The sequence below is a fragment of the Rhinatrema bivittatum genome, chromosome 4 (assembly GCF_901001135.1).
Source record: "Rhinatrema bivittatum chromosome 4, aRhiBiv1.1, whole genome shotgun sequence".
NCBI classification, from domain to species: domain Eukaryota; kingdom Metazoa; phylum Chordata; class Amphibia; order Gymnophiona; family Rhinatrematidae; genus Rhinatrema; species Rhinatrema bivittatum.
This window is the reverse complement of record NC_042618.1, coordinates 483,877,546-483,901,328: the sequence shown is the minus strand read 5'-3', so window position 1 is coordinate 483,901,328 and position 23,783 is coordinate 483,877,546. Positions and strand designations below refer to the sequence as shown.

The window sequence follows — 23,783 nt, the reverse complement described above, 5'->3', positions numbered from 1 at the left end:
CCCCCACGCACAAAGCAGGGCACACCCTCGACCTCCTCTTTGTCAACTCCAGCATTAGCCTACCCTCTAAACCACACTGTACCCCTGTCCCATGGTCCGATCACGCTATTGTCAAATCCTCCATCTCTATAAAGATACCCAAACCATCCAAATCCCCCTCCACCACATCTTTTGCCTACAGAAAATCCTGCCCCAGTGAGGACCTCACTTCAGCCTTTGCCAGCTCTTCTCTGAAACTCAACTGCTCAACTCCAAACACAGCCCTAGACTCTTGGAGTCACATCACCTTAGATATCGCAAACAAACTGTGCCCTATCACCACACATAAAACTAAACTATCTGCAAAAAAACAAAACCCATGGTACTCCCCAGACCTCAAACTAATGAAATATGAGCTCAGGCAGAAAGAACGCACATGGCGTAAAGACCCATCCCCGCAAAAAGCATCCATATTCAAATCCTCACTACATCTCTACAGGCTAGCCACCCTTAAAGCCAAATGAGACTACTACGCCCTAAGAATCCACGATTACAAATATAACCCCAAAGCCCTCTTCACCTATGTTTCTTCCCTTACCAAACACACATCCCCCCCCCCATTCCTGACAGCGAAGCCAGCAGCAAATGTGAAGAACTGGGACGCTACTTTCATGACAAAATCGCAACCATCCTTCTCCGATTTCCCTCTACTCCCTCCTCGCTCCCAGCTGCTACAGGCACTGTCCCACCCTCGTCCTCATTTAACGACCTTGAACTCGTTTCATCCACTGAAATCACATCTATCCTCAAAAAGATGAAACCTGCGACTCATCCATCAGACACTATCCCCACCAAAGCCCTCCTCACCATACCTGACATCATTTCCAAACCCATTGCAGATGTTATCAATTGCTCCCTCTCTTCAGGCATTGTCCCTGACCCACTCAAGCATGCTGTGGTCAAACCACTGCTCAAAATACCTGCACTTGACCCCAAGGACCCCGCCAACTTTCGCCCTATCTCCAATCTCCCTTTCATCTCAAAAATCATGGAGAAGGTCGTCAACTCGCAACTTACAGAATTCCTTGAAACTCACAACCTTCTCCACCCCTCTCAATTTGGCTTCCGTAAACACCTCAACACTGAGACCCTCATACTTTCCTTGACTGACTACTTACTCAGGGGAATGGATCAAGGTCACAGCTACCTTCTTGCTCTACTGGACATTTCAGCAGCTTTTGACACCATGAATCACACCCACCTCCTTGTCCGCCTAACCGACATTGGCCTTTCCGGCAAAGCCCTTAAGTGGTTCTCATCCTACCTCGACAATAGGAAATTCACCGTGAAAATAGGCAATGCTGAGTCCTCCCACTACTCCCTCGCCCAAGGAGTCCCCCAAGGCTCCTCCCTCTCTTCTACCCTCTTTAACATTTACCTCACCCCCTTGTGCAAACTCTTATCAGAACTTGGCCTCAAATTCTTTCTCTACGCTGATGATGTGCAAATCATCATACCCATTCAAGGCTCCCTATCTGACACCCTTGAATCCTGGGGAAACCATCTCGCTGCCATCAACTCCTTACTTACCAACCTCCACCTTGCTCTAAACACTGCCAAAACTGAACTCCTCCTCATATCCCATCACCCCCTACCAATCCCGCACTCTCAATTGACTCTGCTATCAAGATTCCTCATGCACAGCCCTGCGCAAGGAACCTGGGGGTCCTAATCGACCAACAACTGAACTTCAAAAAACATATCAGTGCCATACTCAAAGAGGGTTTCTTCAAACTTAAAGTCTTAAAAAACCTGAAACCTCTCCTTCACGCTAGTGACTTCCGCACTGTCGTCCAGGCTACACTGGCATCCAAGATGGATTACTGTAACTCCCTCTTTCTTGGCCTACCCTACTCCTCCTTAAAGCCCCTCCAAATGCTACAGAACACTGTAGCCAGAACCCTCTCCAACGCTCACAAATACGACCATATTTCCCCTATACTGAAGGACCTACACTGGCTCCCTATTCCCTCCTGCATCCTCTTTAAATCCCTGACCATTATATCCCCTATGAGGAAAGACTAAAGAGGTTAGGACTTTTCAGCTTGGAGAAGAGACGACTGACGGGGGATATGATAGAGGTGTTTAAAATCATGAGAGGTCTAGAACGGGTAGATGTGAATCGGTTATTTACTCTTTCGGATAGTAGAAAGACTAGAGGGCACTCCATGAAGTTAGCATGGGGCACATTTAAAACTAATCGGAGAAAGTTCTTTTTTACTCAACACACAATTAAACTCTGTAATTTGTTGCCAGAGAATGTGGTTCGTGCAGTTAGTATAGCTGTGTTTAAAAAAGGATTGGATAAGTTCTTGGAGGAGAAGTCCATTACCTGCTATTAAGTTCACTTAGAGAATAGCCACTGCCATTAGCAATGGTTACATGGAATAGACTTAGTTTTTGGGTACTTGTCAGGTTCTTTTGGCCTGGATTGGCCACTGTTGGAAACAGGATGCTGGGCTTGATGGACCCTTGGTCTGACCCAGTATGGCATTTTCTTATGTTCTTATGTTCTTATACATAAAGCCTTATATTCCCATCACTCCAACTGGCTGGCAGATCCCTTCCAATTTGCCTGCTCGAATCGACCGACAAGGACCACTAACAAAGGGTCCCTCCATGTGCCATCCCTAAAGAAAGCACACCTCACAGCTACAAGGGATCGGGCACTCTCCATTGCTGGACCTATGCACTGGAACTCACTCCCAACCCACCTCAGACTTGAACCTTGCATCACCAAATTCAGAGCCCAGCTCAAAACCTGGCTATTCAAACAAGCCTTTCCCCAACACCCTTGATGAATATTGAATTGTGATGGATCATGACCTGAATTTGACTATGATCTTGTTCTTATGACATTATAGTTCACTTGTTGTTTGTTCCTATGCTTCTCTGCTCTCCTTATGGTTTTTTGTACCCCTTACCCTTCCCCTGTTACTTGTAATTTCCGTTGCTTTTGTTCCATGTAAACCGAGGTAATGTTTTGACTAACATCGGTATAGAAGACTTTTAAAATAAATAAATAAATAAATAAATCTTCTCTAAGTGCCCCTTTAACCCCTCGATTATCTAACGGTCCAACTGACTCCCTCACAGACTTTCTGCTTTGGGTATATTTTAAAAAGTTTTTATTATGAGTTTTTTCCTCTGTGGTAACCTTCTTTTCAAATTGTCTTTTAGCCTATCTTATCAACATCTTACATTTAACTTTCCAATGCTTATGCTTTATCCGATTTTCTTCTGATGGATCCTCTTTCCAGTTTTTGAATGAAGATCTTATGGCTAAAATAGCCTCTTTCATCTCACTTTTTTAACTATGCTGCAAATTGTTTGACCTTCCTTCCACCTTTCTTAATGCGTGGAATACATCTAGACTGAGCTTGCCTATTGCACTCAACTTTTGTAGCTGCACCATTCAGGTTTGGTTTTTTTTTTAACAATTTTTATCATTTTATCAAAGTTTCCCATTTGAAAATTTAGCACGAGAGCCGTGGATTTGCTTACTGTCCCCCTTCCAGTCATTAAATCAAATTTGATCATATTATGATCACTATTGCCAAGCGGCCCCACCAGTTACCTCTCTCACCAAATCCTGTGCTTCACTGAGAATTAGATCTAAAATTGCTCCCTCTCTGGTCGGTTCCTGAACCAATTGCTCCATAAAACTGTTATTTATTCCATCCAGGAAATTTATCTCTCTAACATGTCCTGATGTTTCACTTACCCATTCAATTCTGAGTTAAATGAAATCTCCCATTATTACTGCACTACAAATTTGGTTAGCTTCCCTAATTTCTCTTAGCATTTCATTGTCTGTCTCATTATTTTGGCCAGGTGGATGGTAGTATACTCCTATCACTATAGTCTTCTCCAACACACAAGGAATTTTCTCCCATAAAGATTCGAAGGTGCATATTAGTCTCATGCAGGATGTTTATCCTGTTGGATTCTATGCCATGCCAGACATAAAGTGCCATCCTGCCACCAAGTTGCTCCTCTCTATCATTGCGATATAATTTGTACCCCGGTATAGCAGTGTCCCATTGGTTATCCTCTTTCCACCATTTCTCTGAGATGCCAATTAAGTCTATGTCATCATTTACTGCTATACATTCTAATTCTCCCATCTTACTTCTTAGACTTCTGGCATTGGCATACAAACATTTCAAAGTTTGTTTTGTGTTTGTATTAACATTCTAATTTTCAGTTGATAGGGATAAATTGGAATCTTGTAGCTTAGGTGATTCTTTACTTATAGGCACTTGGACTACTTTTCTAATTATTGGAACCTCACTGTCGGGATGCCCTAATTCTAATACATCATTAGTATCCTTTGAAGATACCTCTCTCCGAACCATGCGCTGCTGAGCGACTGTCGGCTTTCCCCTTTGCTGTAGTTTAAAAGCTGCTCTATCTCCTTTTTGAATGTTAGCGCCAGCAGTATGGTTCCACCCTGGTTAAGGTGGAGCCCATCCCTTCGGAAGAGACTCCCCCTTCCCCAAAAAGTTCCCCAATTCCTAACAAAACTGAATCCCTCTTCCTTGCACCATCACCTCATCCATGCATTGAGACTCCGGAGCTCTGCCTGCCTCTTGTGACCTGTGCGTGGAACAGGGAGCATTTCAGAGAATGCTACCCTGGAGGTTCTGGATTTAAGCTTTCTACCTAAGAGCCTAAATTCGGCTTCCAGAACCTCTCTCCCACATTTTCCTATGTTGTTGGTGCCCACATGTACCACGACAGCCGGCTCCTCCCCAGCACTGTCTAAAATCCTATCTAGGTGACGCGTGAGGTCCGCCACCTTCGCACCAGGTAGGCAAGTTACCAGGCGATCCTCACGCCCACCAGCCCCACCCAGCTATCTACATTCCTAATAATCGAATCACCAACTGTGTCGGCCAACCTAACCCTTCCCTCCTGGGCAGTAACTGTGGGAGACAAATCCTTGATGTGAGAGGTTAATGTATCAACTGGAGAGCAGGTCCTTGCTACAGGATTATTTCTTGCTGCACCAGGTTGATACATTCCAACCAGGAGACCTTCCTCCTCCAAGACAGCACTAGGGCTGCCAGTCTGGAGTTGGGGCTTGGCTACTATGTCCTGATTTTTGCCTGCCTTCTGTCTTTCTATTTAATACAACACACAAACTCATGGTTTTTGCCTGCCTTCTGACTAGCTATTTAATAGAGACATACAAACACAGTAAAAAATATACCTCAATAGTTTACTTCTCCCCAAAATTTTCAAGTTCTAAAATTTCCCCAAACAGTACTTACCGATTCTCTTCAGCCACCTGCATGGTGATCCTCTCCTCTGAGTGCTTCCCTCCTGGCTCTTTAACAAAAAAATCCTTTTTCCCCAAAAACTGATCAAAGCACCAGAAGGCCCTTGCATCAGGTCACCACTACTCCTCTGTCCTCTCAGAGGTTGCAGAGGGGCAGGTCTTCCTTACGCTGGCCTCCCCAGGGAAAGGGGACACCCAGGGGTCTTACAAGGCTTCTTACTACAAAAATGTCCAAACACAACCCAGAGGGAAACCCTGCCAAAAGTTAGTGACTGGTAGTGTAACCTCCTGAGCTTGCTCAGGATCCTCAGGCCCAGCTTCTGCACTGGCACCTAACTCTGAAACCCAAGGGTACTCCCTCCAATCTTTCAGTAGAGAGCTCCTATTATTGCCTTATCAGCTCCCTCGAAGGCACGCACTGCCTATGAATGGTGCCTCCCCCTGATTACACTGCCTAGTGCCTTAATGGTAATGAGTCCAGAGGGTCGTTACATTATTAAGCAAACATTCACAGCCATTCCCTGAACTAGCAGGAGAGGAGAGTAGAAATTGCCACAGGTCCTCTGCTTCTCACACAGGAAGAAGAATTCCTCCACCATTTCCATCAGCCGAGAGGTTGAGATTCAAAAGCTTTGTCCATTTGGGAATTAGCTGGACAAATCTTTGGGGTTGAAGTTGTACCCCCACTGAGTGAGGACATTTTGCCCGTGCAAATTTATTATTATTTATTTATTGCCATTTGATATTCCGCTTTTTACCAGGAATGGTCTCAAAATGGATTAGGAGAGATTTAAAGTAGGTTACAGTAGCATTAGATGAGCGGACAGTATTGGCTGAGGATCTCTATATTTAAAGTCAGATTCATAGTTAGGTTCTTTCGTTGTTTATTTATTTATTTATAACTTTTTTTATACCGAAGTTCAGGTAACAGAATTACTTATCACTCCGGTTTACATTATAACAAGTAGAAAACAATGACAACATATGTCTTACAATGAACAAGGGCGTGAACAACTTGGATAATATAACGTAACATAATTGTTGTTGCTGTACAATTAGGAAAACTTCCGTGCTATCTAGGTTGTTGGACGGGAAGCCTCTGTAGGTGATGCTTGGCTAAAAAGCCTTCCTGAAGGTGAGGTAGCTGAGCTCCAAATATAGGGTATTTATTTATTTATTTATTTATTAACTTTTATTTACCGACATTCGTGAAGCACATCGTGCCGGTTTACAAAGAACTCAGGTGGGAGATACAGTGAAACAATATAACAATATAATATAACAATGTAACATTATAACATTATAACATTATAACAATATAACATTATAACAAAGTGAACAAATAAAACAGTACAAAAAAATGAAGCCATGGGAGCCGAATTGAGGGGGGGGGAAAGGGGGGGAGGGGAGGGGGAGGGTGGGCAAGGGGTAGGAGGGGAAGGGGAAAGCATAGTTAGAAGGAGGTAAGGGGAGAATACAAAAGGATAGGGGGAGACTATGTACAGGAGAACTGTACAGGTGTCATTTAACTACGTAGAATTACGGAGACGTCGAAAGTTGGGGAAGGCGGTAAAACTGGGAAATAGTTACTTCAGAGGGTGTAAAAGAGGGGGTGGAGGGGGGGGGAAAATAAGGGAAGGGTGGCGGCCGGGTGACGCGGAAACGAAAGGGTGACAGGGGGCAGGGAGGAGAAAGGGATAAGACAGGCGGGAGGAGGGTGAGAGGTGGCCGGGCCGAATGTTCCAGATGTTTGGTACGTAATAGCTAAAGGCCCGAAGTCTGATGCAAGACACTCTAGCAGAGGTCAGAGGTGGGGTGGAAAGTAGTCATTTGGGAAGATCTGAGTTCTCTCTTGGGGGCATAAGGGAGAAGGAGTTGTTAGAGATAGTCTGGGGGCTGTTTTGAACTTGGTCGTGCTCTCTACTGTAGCTGAGATTGACTAGGTTTTATGTGGTCAGATGCTTTTGCTCTTATTAGGATTCTTGCTGCTGTATTATGTAGGAGCTGAAGGTGTCTTGAATTGTATAGGGAGATATCATTGAATAAAGAATTGCAGTAGTCTGTTCTGCTGGTGATTAGCGCATGGATTACTGTAGCCAGATTGTGTTTATCTAGGTAGTTCCATAGTTAGTGATTCTGACACAGGTGAATGAATAAGTTTTTTACTACTTTGGAGATGTGTGTTTCCATTCTGAGGTTTTGATCAAGTAAAACCCCTAAGCTTCAAACTGATTCTTTGGGATGTAACATCATGTCTAACAAATAAGATGATGACCTTAGTAGCTAATGCAGAGAAGTTCCAATTTAGAGGGGTTCGATTTGAGCTTCTGGTTGCTGAGCCATTGATGTAAAACATTTAATGAGATTTGAAATGGAGCGTGATTGGTCGGCTCTAATTTTGACACAGAGTTGAATGTTATCTGCAAAAAGATGGCCCTCAATGTTGTAGCCCTCAATTAGGTCACAAATCAAGTGGATGTAAATGTTAAAAGAATAGGGGAGAGGACCAAGCCTTGGGGGCTCCGCATGTGAGAGCTTGAGGGTTTATTGGCCCAAGTGACAGATTAGAGAAATGACTCAAACAGTTTAGGGCAGTACCTTTAATGCTGATGTTGAATAAGTGCTGGATTAGAAGTTGGTGGTCAACTGTGTCGCAGATAGCAGAGAAATCTAGCAAGATGAGGAAGGATTCACTACCTTGATCAGCATGCAAGTAGATGCTCTTAGTGATGGAAAGTAGAACAAATTCAGTTCTGTGGCCTATCCTACAGCTGGAGTTTTGACAGTGTAAAAATGTAAAAGGAGTTAGACTACTTTTTCTGTTAGCTTAGATAGGAAGAGGAGGCTAGAGCCTGGCTGATAGTTGTCTAATATTTTTTTATATAACCCAGATTTCTTCAGAATTGGTTTGATGATTGCACTTTTCAATGAGTGAGGAAAGGTGCTTTGAAATAAGATGACATTTACAATAATTATCAGCTAGGGAGGTTAAGACTTTCTTCAGGTTGCCAATGAATCTTGGTGGAATGGGGTCTACTGAACAAGTAGATTGACTGATTCTTTGGAGGATCTTCTCTGTTTCTTGCGGGGTGACTTTCCTGCAGTCAGTTAGTGGGAATAGTTTGGCTGAGGTTTGTTGGGAGCTAGTATCTTTGTTTGGGAGCTGTACTGCCATGATCGGTGAAGTTGAGGAGAGAAAAGCATCTAGGGAAGATCTAATGTTTGGGATTTTTTTCTGTGAAGAATTGAGCAAAGTCTTCTCCTGAAAGATTATCAGTGGCTGTGGTGGGTGTTTAAGTTTCAGGTTTATAACGTTTCCACACAAGTTTAGAGAATTTACTTGGGTGAGTGATTGCTAGTTCGAGGATTTAGAAATGTAGCCCTTTTTTGCATGTCGGATTGCCGCTTTGTATTTTTTGGAGAGTTCTTTGCAGTGCTGGATGTTGGAGTGTATTTTCTATTTATGCCAAGCCCTTTCAAGTTGTCAGCATTGTTTGAGTAAGCGGAGACCTTTGTGGAACCAAGGAGAATTTCAGACAGTTTTGGTGGGTTCTGGCTTGAAAGCTGCTAGTGTTTCAATGGCAGAAGTAAATGTGTCATTGTACTGCTTAACTAGTTGTTCAGACTGGTCTAAAGTGTTGATAGTTGGTATTTTTAGATGTTCTCTTAAGGAATCACTGGTAACTGTAGACAAGTTTCTGGTTGGAAGTCATGGTGCATGGGTGGTAGGTGTTCGATAAGGGTTTTGTAAAGTGATTCAGATAAGGTTGTGTTCTGACCAGGAGATAGAAATCACTGATAATGAAGCTAGATCTAGTTTCTTATTGAAAGAATGGAAAATTAGGTTGAGAGTGTGCTCGTGTTTATGGATTGCAACATTGAATATTTGGGTGAGACTCAGGTCATCCATGTTGTGCTGGAAAGTTGAAGCACAGCCTAAAGGGGGACTTCTGCATGATAATTGAAGACTTCTAGAACCAACAGGTTGGGGGAGGTGGTAGCAAAGTCACATATGAATTCAGATAATTTGAAAAAGGAATCAGTGATTTTCTGGAGGACGATAGATTAGTATGAGTTTTGGGCCTTCGTTGCCTTGAAAGTTAATAGTTATGCAGTCAGATTTGCCTATTTGTATGGAGGATACTAGTTTGACAACTAGTGTATCCTTGAAAATGATTGAAACTCCACCACCACTTGCCATATGATGATTGTGTGGTGAACGAGATATCCGGGTTGGCATAGTTGAGTGAGAGATAGTGTCACCCTCTCCAATCCAAGTCTCAGTAAGGTATACTAATTGGAGGTTAAATTCTTCAGTGAATTTTAGTATATGATGGGAGTTGCTGTTTACTGAGCATGCATTGAGGAGGCTGCGTTGTAGGGAAGGAGAAACGTTCTGTCTTAATTGAGTGAAACTAATGGACTTAAAGTGGGATAGGATGAAGGAGTCTAGGATGGGTTGATTCAGGTTTTTGGTGGTGTCTTTGCCCCCAGATCACATGTATAGGTAGAGTGGATTTGCTGAAGCACCTAATGATAGTAAAGTTTGACCAGTTATCTCTCCGAGGTTTGAGAGCTAGGGATAATGAGGGGATGGTGGGTATATATAGTCAGAAAAATATAACTTAGGCAGATAAACCTACAAATTTAAGTGTTTCTGTACTATAATTATATAGGAATATAAGAAGAACACTAATGCAATAATATATCTGGTACGATAGTGAATGAAAAAGAATTAAAATGCCAATTTATTCTAATATACATACATAAAATATAATACATAACAAAACATATATCTTATCTTAAACATTTTGCATGTCTTTTATCTTTCCGAAGAGGTTATAAATCCTTGCATTTAGAGAGTCAATGGCACACATGTATCAAACTTGTCTTATAATGATGTTCCAATGTTGTACAGAACTTCTATTATAATATCCAAGGTAATATTTTATAGCGCTGCTTTCCCAAAGGTAGGATAGAAAGTGAAATGTGCCAGAAATTTGGTCAACAAAGCCTTTGTTTCGCCCGTAGCTCGATTTATCAGGAGGGAGAAATTACAATAATGGAGACAACCCGTAAATACTGAAACCAAAAATATCAAGAAGATATGTATGCATCTCTACATTCATATCATGTCACACTCAAGTCACAGATGAGATGTTCGTGTCATGGAATCCTGTCTTCAGAGTGATTATGGTTTTAGCATTAGTTTCACATCCAAAATTCTTAGATAAGGATCTGTACCAAGTAATATTACGTTTAACCCATATCGGGATTATCCCATTTTCTTTCTAAAAAATTACTTTTTAGATTTATCTAAGAATTTTTAATGTGAAACTAATGCTAAAACCATAATCACTCAGAAGACAGGATTGAGAAATTGTTGCATGCAGAAAATTTAACCTGATATGAGTTGGATCTGGAGGCATTTCCGAGTTTGCTGAAACTTTAGTTAAAATTATGCGGATAAGTCTGGTAGGACCGAATGCCCAGGTATCTTCAGCAGAAGACTTATCCAGAGAAGTCCCTTTGAATATCTGGATAAAGTTATTCAGATAATTATCCAGATAAGTTATGGAATCTGAGCTTCCAAATGAACCCCTGGGAACTGTTTGATTTGACTTGTTCTGATGCAGCTCTGGCCCTAAGGGTAAAGGCATGAGTGATGATACTGAAGGTAGAGAAATCTTTAGGAAGGTAGAAATAATGATGGCTGTTCTGAATCATTTGTATATTGTGTTTTATGTTATTTTTATGTTTATTTGATTTTATTGTTTTCAATTTTTAGTTGATAATGTGTACATCGCTTTGATAGATTTTACTGCAAAACCTGGAAAGTGATTAACACATAAATGAGTTTTCTGCTAGTCAGCTTGCTGAATATTGGGTTCTTTGTGTTCTAAAACGGCAGGGACGGTAGGGTGCGTAGGTGATCGACAAGATCAGGTAGCACCAGTACCTGCAAGGGTCTGGGGAACGCTGGTCCAGAGGTCCTGATTTTTCGGAGTCAGCAGTGTCATTTTGCCCCACATTCGAGAGGAAGGGGGAAACAGAAAAACAATTTTCAAAATGGCTTTTTATGTGGTTAAATGCCCGTACACCCACAGAAAGCTCTTTGAAAATCACCCCTTTTTTGACTGTCTTTCATCAATGAGCATGCTGCTTTATCTTTATGGAGTACACTGCTGTAAACGCCTGCTCTTTTCTTTCAGAATAAATATGATTTTCAGTCAGGAGACTGGGGAGAACCTTCTCTTAATCTGCGGCCTCCCAATGAAGCTGCAAGTGCCAACCCTGTACAGTACTGGCAGCACCATCCCGAGAAGCTCATCTTCCAAGCGTGCGATTACAGAGCCTATGTAAGTCTTCCTCTCCTTCATAGCGTGCACTTAGGATGGGACATTGAAATAAATAAATACCACAAGGCAGTTTGCTGCAAAAGGTTTAAATAAAACATCTTGTGCCCAAGGGTAAAATGTACACAAGAATGAAAAACGTGTGCAAGAAGTGCTGCTGGATGTTTCTCCAGGGGGAGGGAGGGAATGTAAAGATCTGCAAATGTTTGGCAGCCGCTATGTGAAACTGGACAAGCGGCCCCACAATACAATGAGAAGCACAAGACTGGCAGAAGAATGCGGACTAATCCAGCCACAGTGACTCAGGAGAAATGTAATCTTATATCTGATAATGTCCTTTCCTTGAATTCTCCTACACCAGGCCAAACAAGTGAGTTATATCCCCTTACAGCCGGTGGCGATAGAGAACCTAACGTTTTCTGTGACATCATCACTGGTGCAAGCCAGGCAAAACCAGTTTTCTTGTGACCAAACAACTGGAAGTAGAAGTCAGCACTAATCTCACAGGAATGTAAATAACTTGTAATATCAAAGTAACTCGTTCTATTGAGAAAAATTACTTCATCAGACAAAAGAAGCAGAATCACCAGGATGTAAGAAAAAGTAGCGGCAACTCCAGCCTCCAGCTATTCAAAATCAGCCCATTCCTACCAGTCCTGGACTGGAGCAGCAGGATTCAAGGAAAGTCTCCTTTACCATCCTGCTACACAAGCCCATCCAATCTGGGTGTGAAGAAGTTTAAACCATCTGATGAACAAGGCCTTTGAGGTTACCTCACCTCTACATAATCCTCCAAACATAACTTGCCAGATATTTCTTTTTTACTTATGAATTTTCACACTTACAGACAGCAGTAGCATGCCCCAGAAAGTATCAGGTACATCATGGAAAGAAATCATTTTCCATCAATAAAATATTACCAGAACAAACTATTTTTCCATATCCTGGAGGGTGATATCCTTCAGTAGAGCAAATTATACCATACAGGGTGATATAGGAAAGAGGAGAGGATGCAGATCTCTAAATCAATCTCCGACATCTGAGGCTTGAGAATCCAGAAACAACCCTAACTGGGAAGGAGCATAAAAAATATATCTAGCACCATTTATCTTCATGACTCATTTACATAGAAATCGAATAACTATCTGGGCACCCATCTGTTATGCACGTAAACAAAGGGCTAGAAATTTCTTCCATCGTTGCTGTGTTGCTTTAGATACATCTGGGTACAGCCAGACTTTTTGGCCCAAATAGAGGGTATTCCTGTTACGAAGAAATATTTTCAGAATATTGTCCCAGTCAGAAGATAATACAAAGTTCACCAACAATGTACCCCTTTTCTCTGTTTCAGCCTCAAATTCAAAGATGCTGGCCTAGAAGCATTTACCGTAGAGACTTGTTGATTTTCTCCTTCCATCTTAATTTCTGGAAGAAAATACACTTTAGAAATTGGTGGCAGTGCTTCTGTTGAAATTTGTAATATTTCTTGTAGATAAATTCTGAATTGTTCCCTCGGCAAAACCATTTTACACTTTGGAAAATTTAAGACTCTTAAATTTAGATATCTCAAGACATTCTCTAAATTTTCCACTCTTCTAATTAAAGCTGTTTCACCTTGTATCAATCCACTCTGTACTGATTTTATTTGAATAAATTTACAGTCTATTTCTTCAGTTATTTCTGTGTGCAAAGATACAACAGGATTTAAATTATTAAATTGAACTTGAGTATCTTTAATAACCATAGTAAGCGTTATCATTGAATTTTCTAGTAAAGAAATAGCTTTCTACAGTGAGTCCAAAGTCAACTACACTTGGTTTCACCAGTAAAGACTGAGTAGTAATAGTTACCGGTTGGGCTATTTGAGGGTGTTGTCCATCTTGGATTCAGGCCTTTCCCACAGTCTCTCTCTCTTCTACAATGGCTTGCACGCCACTTAGATCACATTCGAAATCGGGGGTTAACCCTTCCATCCGCGGGGTGGAGAATAACATTCCACTCTCGATAACAGATGCCACTTTTGACTCCTGTGTGTCCCATCTCGGGGGTCCTCGCCTTGAAGGACACCATCCGTCCGAGGAGGGCACCCGGTCCCACAGTCGCAGCGCACAATGGTGGGGAAGGCATCATCGGAGCTCCGAGACTCAATGATGTCTCTCCCATGAGTGAGGGGGATTTGCTCTCCTCCTTGCGCTCTTGCGGGATCCTCCGGAGCTTTGTCATCTGCTGGGGGGTAGAATCCAGCGATGCTCGTCTGAACAAGGTTAGGTTTTAGGGAGGCTGAGGCTCCTTCCCTAACCTGTCCTTTTCTTTTTGTATATGGCATAGTAGGTAAATATTCAATAATAATGAGCAACTTGGGAGTTACAACTTCCACATCCTCTCCTCACGACGCCATCTTGGAATTCCCACAACTTGCCAGATTTTCTGAAAGCCGTGGCTCCAAAAACCTAAGGAGGACATGACAGACACCAAAAAAACAAAGACCATGACACTCCTGTCTTGAGAAGGTCAGAAGCGTAATTGTCTGATTTAAGTGGCACATTGACACCACCTTAGACCAGAATGAAAGGACTGGACAAACTGATGGTTGAAGGAGAGGGGGAAAAAACCCATGAACAGATGCCTGCAAGAAAAAGCTTGCTATTATGGATACGACTTGCAGAACATATGGTAACAAGAAACATTCTCCTCAGGGAAGATCCCTTGGAGAGGTGTTCTTCAAAGAGCGAAATAGCGAGTGTACAAAGGCACTGAGTACTAGAATAAGGTACTACTGTGGGATCTCAGGCCTAAAGGGAATTGGACAAAAAAGCCTTTCCTGAACTAAACTAAACCTATTCCATTATTACCTATTCGCTCAGACTTTGCCTTAATCATAGTAATTAATATCCCTACCTCATAAGGGCAATTCTTCAACGCTATAAGCACATTGACTGGCATATATGTTATATATATTTAAACCCCTGCTTCTTTTCTCTGATCCAAGTTATATTACTCCCTTGTTTTATTGTAACTGCATTCCTTAGCCTTCTCTTGTTTAATGTTTTTTACTACTATTACTATTATTTTATTATTATTACTTAGATCAATGTTATTTATTGCCTTTTGTTCCCTATCTACTTGTTAATTGTAAACCGACATGATGCGATATTTATCGCGAATGCCAGTATAGAAAAACTTTAAATAAATAAATAAATAAATAAATAAATAAATAAATAAATAAAATGAGCTACATCTGGGTGGTAAGCCCCAGAGAGTTGTTGGATTCTACCTCCATAAGAGGAGACCTTCAGTCCTTTCTGAATATATACCACTTTACAGAATGTCTCAAATACCTCTGAATGTTCTACCTCTTGTTAAACTTCTATCTTCCTCTTCTTTTACTCCCAGTTAGAATCATCCCTGTTTTATTGTAACTTCTTCTTCTGAGCACTTGTTATAATTTGTTATAATTTATTATAAGTTGTAATGTATACATTCAAGTTATAGTTTTGTATTGCTCACCCCTTGTTTTATGTAAACCGACATGATACAAACTCCGTGAATGCCGGTATAGAAAAATCACAAATAAATAAATAAATAAATAAATAGATGCTTAACAGAGACTTAAGCAAAAGAAGTAGACTTCTTATGGGTTATCAACAGAATCAGTATTACTGAGGAAAAAAACCCTTACTTCTGCAAGAATGTCAACTCAGGGGCCATTCCATGTGATAGAATCGAACTAGTTCATAAAAAAAAAAAGGCCTTGACCCCAAGGTAATTGAATTGAAGATTGGATCTGAAGTCTAACCAGACCTATGATCTTTTCAGCCAGTCCAGTGAACCCTGATCTTCTAACCTTTTCAACATTCTTCCTAATAGAAACTATAGAAGAAACACATAAGTCTTTCCTCTGGCCTCAGCTGAATCAGGACATCTACTCCCTGCATTACTGAAGAAAGAGAAAGCTTTGGTATTCTTTCGTGCCGCCATTCAATCCATACCAAAGGAATCCCAAACAATCCACTATCTTCTAAAAAGACTCCCAGCTGAGCTCCCACTCTCCATCATCTAACGTGTTTGTTTGTTTATTGATTTATATTCCTCCTTACAGGCACTTCAAAGCAGATTATATTCAAGTACTATCAGTATTTCCTTATTTTGATTAACTTGAACAGTTTTCAGATTCGTAGCATGAGCAGCTGAAACCTGCAAAGGATCTTGCTCTGCTCTTTTGAATCAGTCTTTCTAGACTTTTGGCGCTCCCCTGTTGGTTCACCTAAGACACTGCCATAGCATAGTTAGAGAGCACTCAAACTACCCTTTCTTTCATGAAGGAATTACACAAAGTAACGCTAGCCTGATGTCTCTAGTCTCCAATCTGTTGTTGGACCACAAGGATTCTTCCTGTGAAGAGAGCCATTGAGTTACTTGATTTTGACAATGAGTTACCCAATCCATCAGGCTTGCATCTGTCATGAACAGCCCCACAAAAAAGGTTCCAGATTCATTGCTTTCTGTAGATTAAGTGACATCAATTACCAGGAAAGGCTCCTCTTCACTAGCCTTGGAAGAGGAAGACAAATTTTGTATTCTTGAAAGTGAGGAGACCAATAATATAGAAAGGACACTGAAAAGGATGCATGTGAGCCCTAGCCCAGGGAACCAGATCCAAGGTAGCCACCATGGAGGTTCAAAGCTGCAGAATGAAAAACTCACATTGAGATTCCCTGAGCAGTAAACCTTAACCTGGCTCACCATCCCGACTACTCATTCTGGAGTCTGATAGACTTGGCCCACTTGATATTGGATAGAGCTTGCAGATACTCCAGAAATTAGAAAGAAATAAATTTGCTCTTGGAAAATCAGATTACCCAATCTAAGTCTTCCAAAACAACCCCCCCCCCCCCCCCCCCGATGAAAACAGCTAGGCATTCCTGATAGTGGATGATTACTACTGTTACCTTGGTGAGAGCTCTTGGAGCTGTGCTGAGCCTAAAGGGAAGAGCTTGGACTGAAAAGCGCTAGCCCAGGATGAAAAGCAGAGAAATGTTTATGATCCTCTCTGATGGGAATGTGTAAGTAAGCCTCTGAAAGGTCCAGGGATGCAAAGAAACTCGTCTTAGCTTACAGTGATTACCACAGAGGAAAGGGCTTCTCTACGGAGATGGGCAGTGCAAAGACATTTATTGAATCCCTTCAATAAATGAGGAAGGGAAGGATGAACCATTCTTTATGGAAAACCGTCCCCAACCTTGATCTCCTTGTGAAACTATAATCGCAGCCTGCAATAGCTGCAGTCTGACAAGGATGCTCTGCACAGCCATCCTCCTGACAAATAACACATGGGGAGACCATAAAGACATCGGGGGCTGTGGAAATAAACTCTCAAACCGTAACCATTTTAGTACAAAGTTACATGGGAACCCTCCTGGTAAAAGCATTGAAGGTCTTGTCTACCTGATGGTACCCAGGAGAGAGACCCTACCGTTCTTCACTTAGAGGAGTGACTTGATCTTGTAGAGCCAATGTTGATTCTCATCAGTTTCTCCAGCTCCTTGCCAAACAGTACATTTCCTTAGAAAGGAAGCTTATTCTGGCAGGCTATGGAGGAAGCTTCAGCCACCCAATTCCACTACTACATAGCCTTTGTGCTGCCGCTGATGCAACTACAGATTTAGGAGCCATTTAACGAGGCCATAAATGGCCCTCGCTAGGAGAGTGGCCTCCTGTCTCCAGTGAGGCAACCTCAGCCCCTCTGATAGTTGCAGCGCTATTCCTTCTAATCTCTATTGATGGCTTTCTAATCAGCTAAGGCAAAAAAAGCATAATTCAACAGAACTGCAAGCTTTCAATGTTTTAGGAACCTTGAGGGAAGCTCCTTTTACTAGAATAGTACCTTACAGATCTTTACCGAGGTATGTAAAAAAGAGACAGGTGAAGATACAACTTTATCTAAACTTTGGTCCATTTGTGACTGCTCTCAGGAAACTACTTTAGTGCCTGACATCATAAGAAAAGAGTCTAAGCACTAAGAGAATCAATCTCATCTTTATAAAAGTGTAGGCTCATAAAATCCAAAATATTCCTCCATTTTAGAGCAACGATGACATCTCCGCTAAGCCTCACCTACACCCAGCACCTCCCTGGTCAAGTCACCCGCTTTCCCAATGGGCCAACCATGGAGGCGAAGCTTGAAGCAGGACCCTGTTGCAAAGTAGACCGTGTCTCTCCCCTTTCACCAGGCATCTGAATCATATACAAGGCTTGGTGCAGGAGAAAGATATATTCTGGGGAGAATTGCCCTAACTGCACCGGAACCAAAGGAAAGCCCAGGAGAACTTCAGGGACTGAGTTCCCCATATAAATAAAAAAAGCCAAGAGCGCATTGCAAATAAGCTACTGTTCTGGCCAAAACTGAGCAGAATAAAGAACGGCTCCAACGTGGGCCCCCGAACCTTCTTCCACCGTGCTGACGCGGTGGTGAGCAGGGAAATGGCCTGGGGGGCTGTGTCGTGAGCTTTCACCGCTACCTCCCCAGCCAAAACGCCACAGCAGAAAGAATCCATCGCAGTGACCGCTTCTGCCTAAAAGAGCGCATTAGAGAAAAAACCGTCAGGGGCCTCTGAACTGGCTTCTTCTGAGGCCGACGCAGTTATGAGTAGGAGCAAAGCATTACTTGCAGTCGGGCCCATGCAAGCTATATCGGGAGCTTTACTGCCTCCCCAGCCGAAATGCTGCAGCTCTCGGGGGGGCGCACAAGCTGGCACGCCGGCTCTCACAGCTCATACACTGCTGCTTAAACTATTTCTTTTCCAAAGCAGCACAAAGAGGGAGGAGAACAGGAGAGAGTGAGAAAACCCTGCTCTGAGGACTTCAGCAATGAATCACACTGCCACCCCCTTGCAGACTTTATCTACCTCCAAAAGAAATCTAGGATTCTCCTTATAGGGCTCCCTTAAACTGAAAAATATTCCAGAAGCCTGGCCTACAGTCTCCTTAGAAGACTCAGTTAACTGAAAACATTTCAGAAACCTGACCTGCAGTTGGCTTACAAAGAGAAACTTTCAAGGAGAATAAGTAAAACAGCCCTGATATGCTCTACCAGGGAAGGGAAGGCCAGCAAGTTCCAGTAAGTCCTACCACCTTCTAGAGACAGAGAATACGGGCTTTGCCTGGCTTGCATCACAGTAAGTACCAGTGATAATGTTACAGAAACGTTTGTGACCTCTGTCTCCACCTGCTGGTAGGGGGATATAACCCACTTGTTTGGATGGGTGTAGCAGGATGATAAGGAATATATTATTTCTCATCTACAAATAAAACTGAAAGAATGGGCCCGCCTTGTAGTTCAGTGGTAATCCTGGGGCCGGGCCTGGCTCAGTGGCATTTCCAGGACCCGGCTCTATCGCACAGTAGCAGTGTTGCACACCATCAGTACCCAGGTCAGAGGTTCTATTTCTGTCATGATATTGGGTTTCATATTAGGAGCTACCACCCAGGAAAAAGATCGAGGCATCATAGTGGATAACACATTGAAATCTTCGGCTCAGTGTGCTGCAGCAGTCAAAAAAGCAAACAGAATGTTGGGAATTATTAGAAAGGGAATGGTGAATAAAACGGAAAATGTCATAATGCCTCTGTATCGCTCCATGGTGAGACCACACCTTGAATACTGTGTACAATTCTGGTCGCCGCATCTCAAAAAAGATATAATTGTGATGGAGAAGGTACAGAGAAGGGCTACCAAAATGATAAAGGGGATGGAACAGCTCCCGTATGAGGAAAGATTAAAGAGGTTAGGGCTGTTCAGCTTGGAGAAGAGACGACTGAGGGGGGATATGATAGAGGTGTTTAAAATCATGAGAGGTCTAGAACGGGTAGATGTGAATCGGTTATTTACTCTTTCGGATAATAGAAAGACTAGGGGGCACTCCATGAAGTTAGCATGGGGCACATTTAAAACTAATTGTAGAAAATTCTTTTTTACTCAACGCACAATTAAACTCTGGAATTTGTTGCCAGAGAATGTGGTTCATGCAGTTAGTGTAGCTGTGTTTAAAAAAGGATTGGATAAGTTCTTGGAGGAGAAGTCCATTACCTGCTATTAAGTTCACTTAGAGAATAGCCACTGCCATTAGCAATGGTTACATGGAATAGACTTAGTTTTTGGGTAATTGCCAGGTTCTTATGGCCTGGATTGGCCACTGTTGGAAACAGGATGCTGGGCTTGATGGACCCTCGGTCTGACCCAGTATGGCAGCTTCTTATGTTCTTGAAAGATACAGATATGGAAACAAAAATGTTAAAGGGGTTAGAATAGCTGCGTTATGATGAAAGGTTAGGGCTCTTCAGCTTGCAGAAGAGAGGACTGAGCGGGGATATGATAGAGAGACTTATAAAATCTTGAGTGGGTAGAACCTTTCAGCAAATATTAACGCAATGGGAAATGCAACAAAACTAGCAGTTAGCAGTTTTAAAAAGAAAATTGAAGAAAATATTTTTCCCCTCTCTGCACAATCAAGCTGTGGAAGCTGTTTCCAGAGATATTTAGCATAGCGAGGTTTAAAAGAGGTTTGGAGAAGTTCTTGAAAGAAAAGTCGTGTTTTGATTGAACTTATCTTCCAGCTTTCATGACTGGTCAGGCACTACATTCAGCTATCCCAGAGGACTCACAATCTAAGCCTCTCAGGCTGTTTACCATGCGGTAAACAGGGATATTCTGCTACCAGCACCGCACATATTATAATCAGCTGATTAGCATGTGCATGCATGCTAATTAGCTTATTGCTACCCTAAACCATGCAAATCAAATAATGCAGCTTGCCTCAAAGATCACAAGCTTCCCGGGAAAATCAGGGCATTAACGCATTCTGAGGCCATGTGTTGAAGGGCTGATGGTTCTGAATACCCCTCTCCCCCAAGATGGATAGAAAGCCTCAGGGGCCTCCATTGACCCCCCTGTCCCAACCCCCAACCCCTGCCACCCCTGCAGGTGGCCATAGCAAAACAAAAGGTTAAAATGTTCACCCCTGCCCTAACCCCTCCCCTTCAAGCTAAACCTCAGCCCTTGAGGTCAGGCTGCCCACCCTCCAGACCTCCAGCCCTTACATTTCAGGTTCTGGTGGTGTAGTGGGGTCCAGAGGGCTCCGTAGACTCGGGGCCCTGTGGCAGCCACTATTTTATTATTTTGAAATGGCGTTGGCTGTCTCTATCACGAGAGGGGGTAAAATGTCCATTTTTAAACTGTGAAAAGTGTAGAACAATTTATCTGAAGCCCGGCTGCAAATACATCGATGACGGACTTTGCTGGCTCATTTGGACTTAAGTGGTTTTGAAACGGCAGATTCGTAGCAGTTGTGAGCCTGGGATTTCATTTTTATTCTACCTTTTTATATTTGTTACATTCGGGGCTGTGGGTACCAGAGAATACGCAGAGCCGGGACATTCTCTTTTCAGCCGTTTATTCTTTGTTTTTGTTCTTAAATATATACAGGCCGCAGCACACGGCTAAACATGCGACTAGACGCGCGTCCTTAACACGCAGTGCGAAACGGGGGTTAGCACGCAGCTAATAGCACTCATCACATGTAAATTCATGTTGATGAGGCTATTACCTATTTCTCCCAATGCGAAAAAAAATGTGTGCCTGACGCGCATATTTTTATCCTCAAAAAGTGTACAGAAAAGCAGAAAATATCCTGGCGATATTGAGTCGGGAAATTGATAAAAAGAACGGGGGGGGGGGGGGGGGGAACCCCAAAAACGTGTGCCGGCGGGTCAGGTTAGGAGCGTTGTTTTTCCTAACCCGCTGCCAGCCACGTCTCCCGGGCGCTCGCTGCTGAGGAGGCGCTAGGGGCGCACATTTTCCCCTGGTGCCTGCCCCTTTACATGTAGCATGGGGCGCTCTGGAGAGTTTGGCATTAGGAAAGCAGGCGCCCAGTCACGCGCGCCCATTGCAATATACAAAACTCCTCTTTGTTTTTATGGGGTTAGGGTTTGGTTTGGGTGTGGGTAGATTTCCCGGGATGCATTTTCTGGTGGCGCGTATCTTTTCGAGTTATTGGATATGCTGAGTGTGGGAAAGGGTATGGAGGGAGGGATTCGGTTAAGCAGGGAAGGTTTTACCGTAGTCTCCCAGGCATTGGGGGATCCCTCCTCTTGCATGGATTAACACTTTTATGTTTTTTTCCTGTTTGCTGGGTCTGGGCTTCTTCCTGGATGCTTGGATAGAAATTTTTGAATGCTTAGGGGCAGATTTTATAAAATTACGCCCGCGCGTACTTTTGTTCGCGCACCAGGCTCAAACAAAAGTACAGCGTATTTCAATAGATATGGTGAAAAGTCATACGTTAAATTGTTATGAATGCTAATATGTTACAAATCTTTCTCTCACCAATTAAATGAAAAGGATATTTCAGTATTTGAAGAAACAAGGATCCCAAATTGCCATGCTTCAAAAAACACAGTTAACTGATGTTGAATACCTTACACTTAGAAAAGATTGGGTAGGTCACACAATTCTAAAAGTAGGGGAATCTGTGTCTTAATTCATAAAGTTTCACTATTGGAGGTGACTTTATCCTGCTCTACACAGATGGAAGATTTGTTATTTTGAACTGTATGGTATTTTCAACTTGTTTTATTCTACTTAATCTACAGTTGTGTTTATAAGTTTACATACCCCTGGCAGAATTTGTAAGATGTGTAGCATTTTAAGACTAATAAGAAGTGGAGACGATGAGCGGTATACAATTAGGTGTGAACCATAAGGGAAAGTATAGCGCTATAAGAGTTCATGGATCCTTATCTTGAAAAATTCAGTAAATGAAACTTGAAAATTAATTAAATCAACATATCCTTTGTTTATTAAATGATTGTGGACAGTCCGTGTCGGGGGACCGAAAGTTTTGTCTGCAAGCAATCATTTAATAAACAAAGGATATGTTGATTTAATTAATTTTCAAGTTTCATTTACTGAATTTTTCAAGATATATGTGTATATATACTGTATATATATGTGTATATATATGTATATATATATGTGTATATATATGTGTATATATACTGTACTATTGTATATAATTAACCTCCTCTTTCTCTTTCTATTTTCCCCCTCCCAGTTATCAGCCCCTGTTAATTGTAACTGCATCTCTTCTTCACGTTTATTTATGTTCTTGGTTGTTTCTTCACACCCCTGTTTCATGTAAACCGGCATGATGTGAATGCTTTCATGAATGCCGGTATAGAAAAACCTTAAATAAATAAATAAATAAATAAGATAAGGATCCAGGAACTCTTAAAGCGCTATACAAGCATTTTAAGAAAACATGAGTGATCAAACAAAACACGTCTGTTATTTTTAATGTTTCAAATTAAATTATTATGCATCACAGTACAGCACAATCATTAAACAAACCATAGCAATAAAGGAAACAAAATGGTCCTGTTCAAAAGTTTCATTACCCTTAGTTCTTAATATCGGGAATTGCCCGCTTTTGCATCAGTGACGACTTACAGTCTCTTGTGATAGTTGTGAATGAAGCCTTTTATTTTCTCACATGGTAAAGCTGCCCATTCCTCTTGGCAAAAAGCCTCCAGATCCTGTAAACAGTTTGGTTGTCTAGCATGAGCTGCATGTTTGAGTTCTCCCCAAAGTGGCTTAATGATGTTGAGGTCAGGAAACTGTGATGGCCACTTACTTCTTTTGCAACCACTGAAGGGTTGACTTGGCCTTATGTTTTGGATCATTGTCATGTTGGAAAGTCCAGGTTTGCACTATGCTCAACTTCCTGGCTGATGAATGCAAATTCTCCTCCAATATTTTCTGATAAGATGCTGCATTCATCCTTCCACAAATTTTGACTAAATTCAAAACAGCAGAGATCCACCTCTATGTTTCACGGAAAGTATGCTGTGCTTCTCTTCATAGGCTTTGTTGACTCCTCTCCAAACATAGCATTTATGGTTGTGACCATAAAGTTCAATTTTCGTCTCATCACTCCAAATTATTTTATTCCAGAAGATTTGAGGCTCCTCTAGGTTCTATTTGGCATATTGTAAATGGGCTGTTTTGTGGCGTTGGTTCAGAAATGACTTTTTTCTGGCAACTCTACCAT

General features: G+C 42.1%; 1 protein-coding gene across 1 annotated transcript in view; it reads left to right on the top strand.

The window, feature by feature from the left end:
* Positions 1-23,783, top strand: part of ANKS1B (ankyrin repeat and sterile alpha motif domain containing 1B) — a 591,267-nt gene that overhangs the window by 435,224 nt on the left and 132,260 nt on the right. The window contains exon 20 of the mRNA XM_029597376.1: positions 11,554-11,682. Coding sequence (XP_029453236.1) covers positions 11,554-11,682 — 129 coding nt within the window. The remainder of the gene's footprint in view (positions 1-11,553; positions 11,683-23,783) is intronic.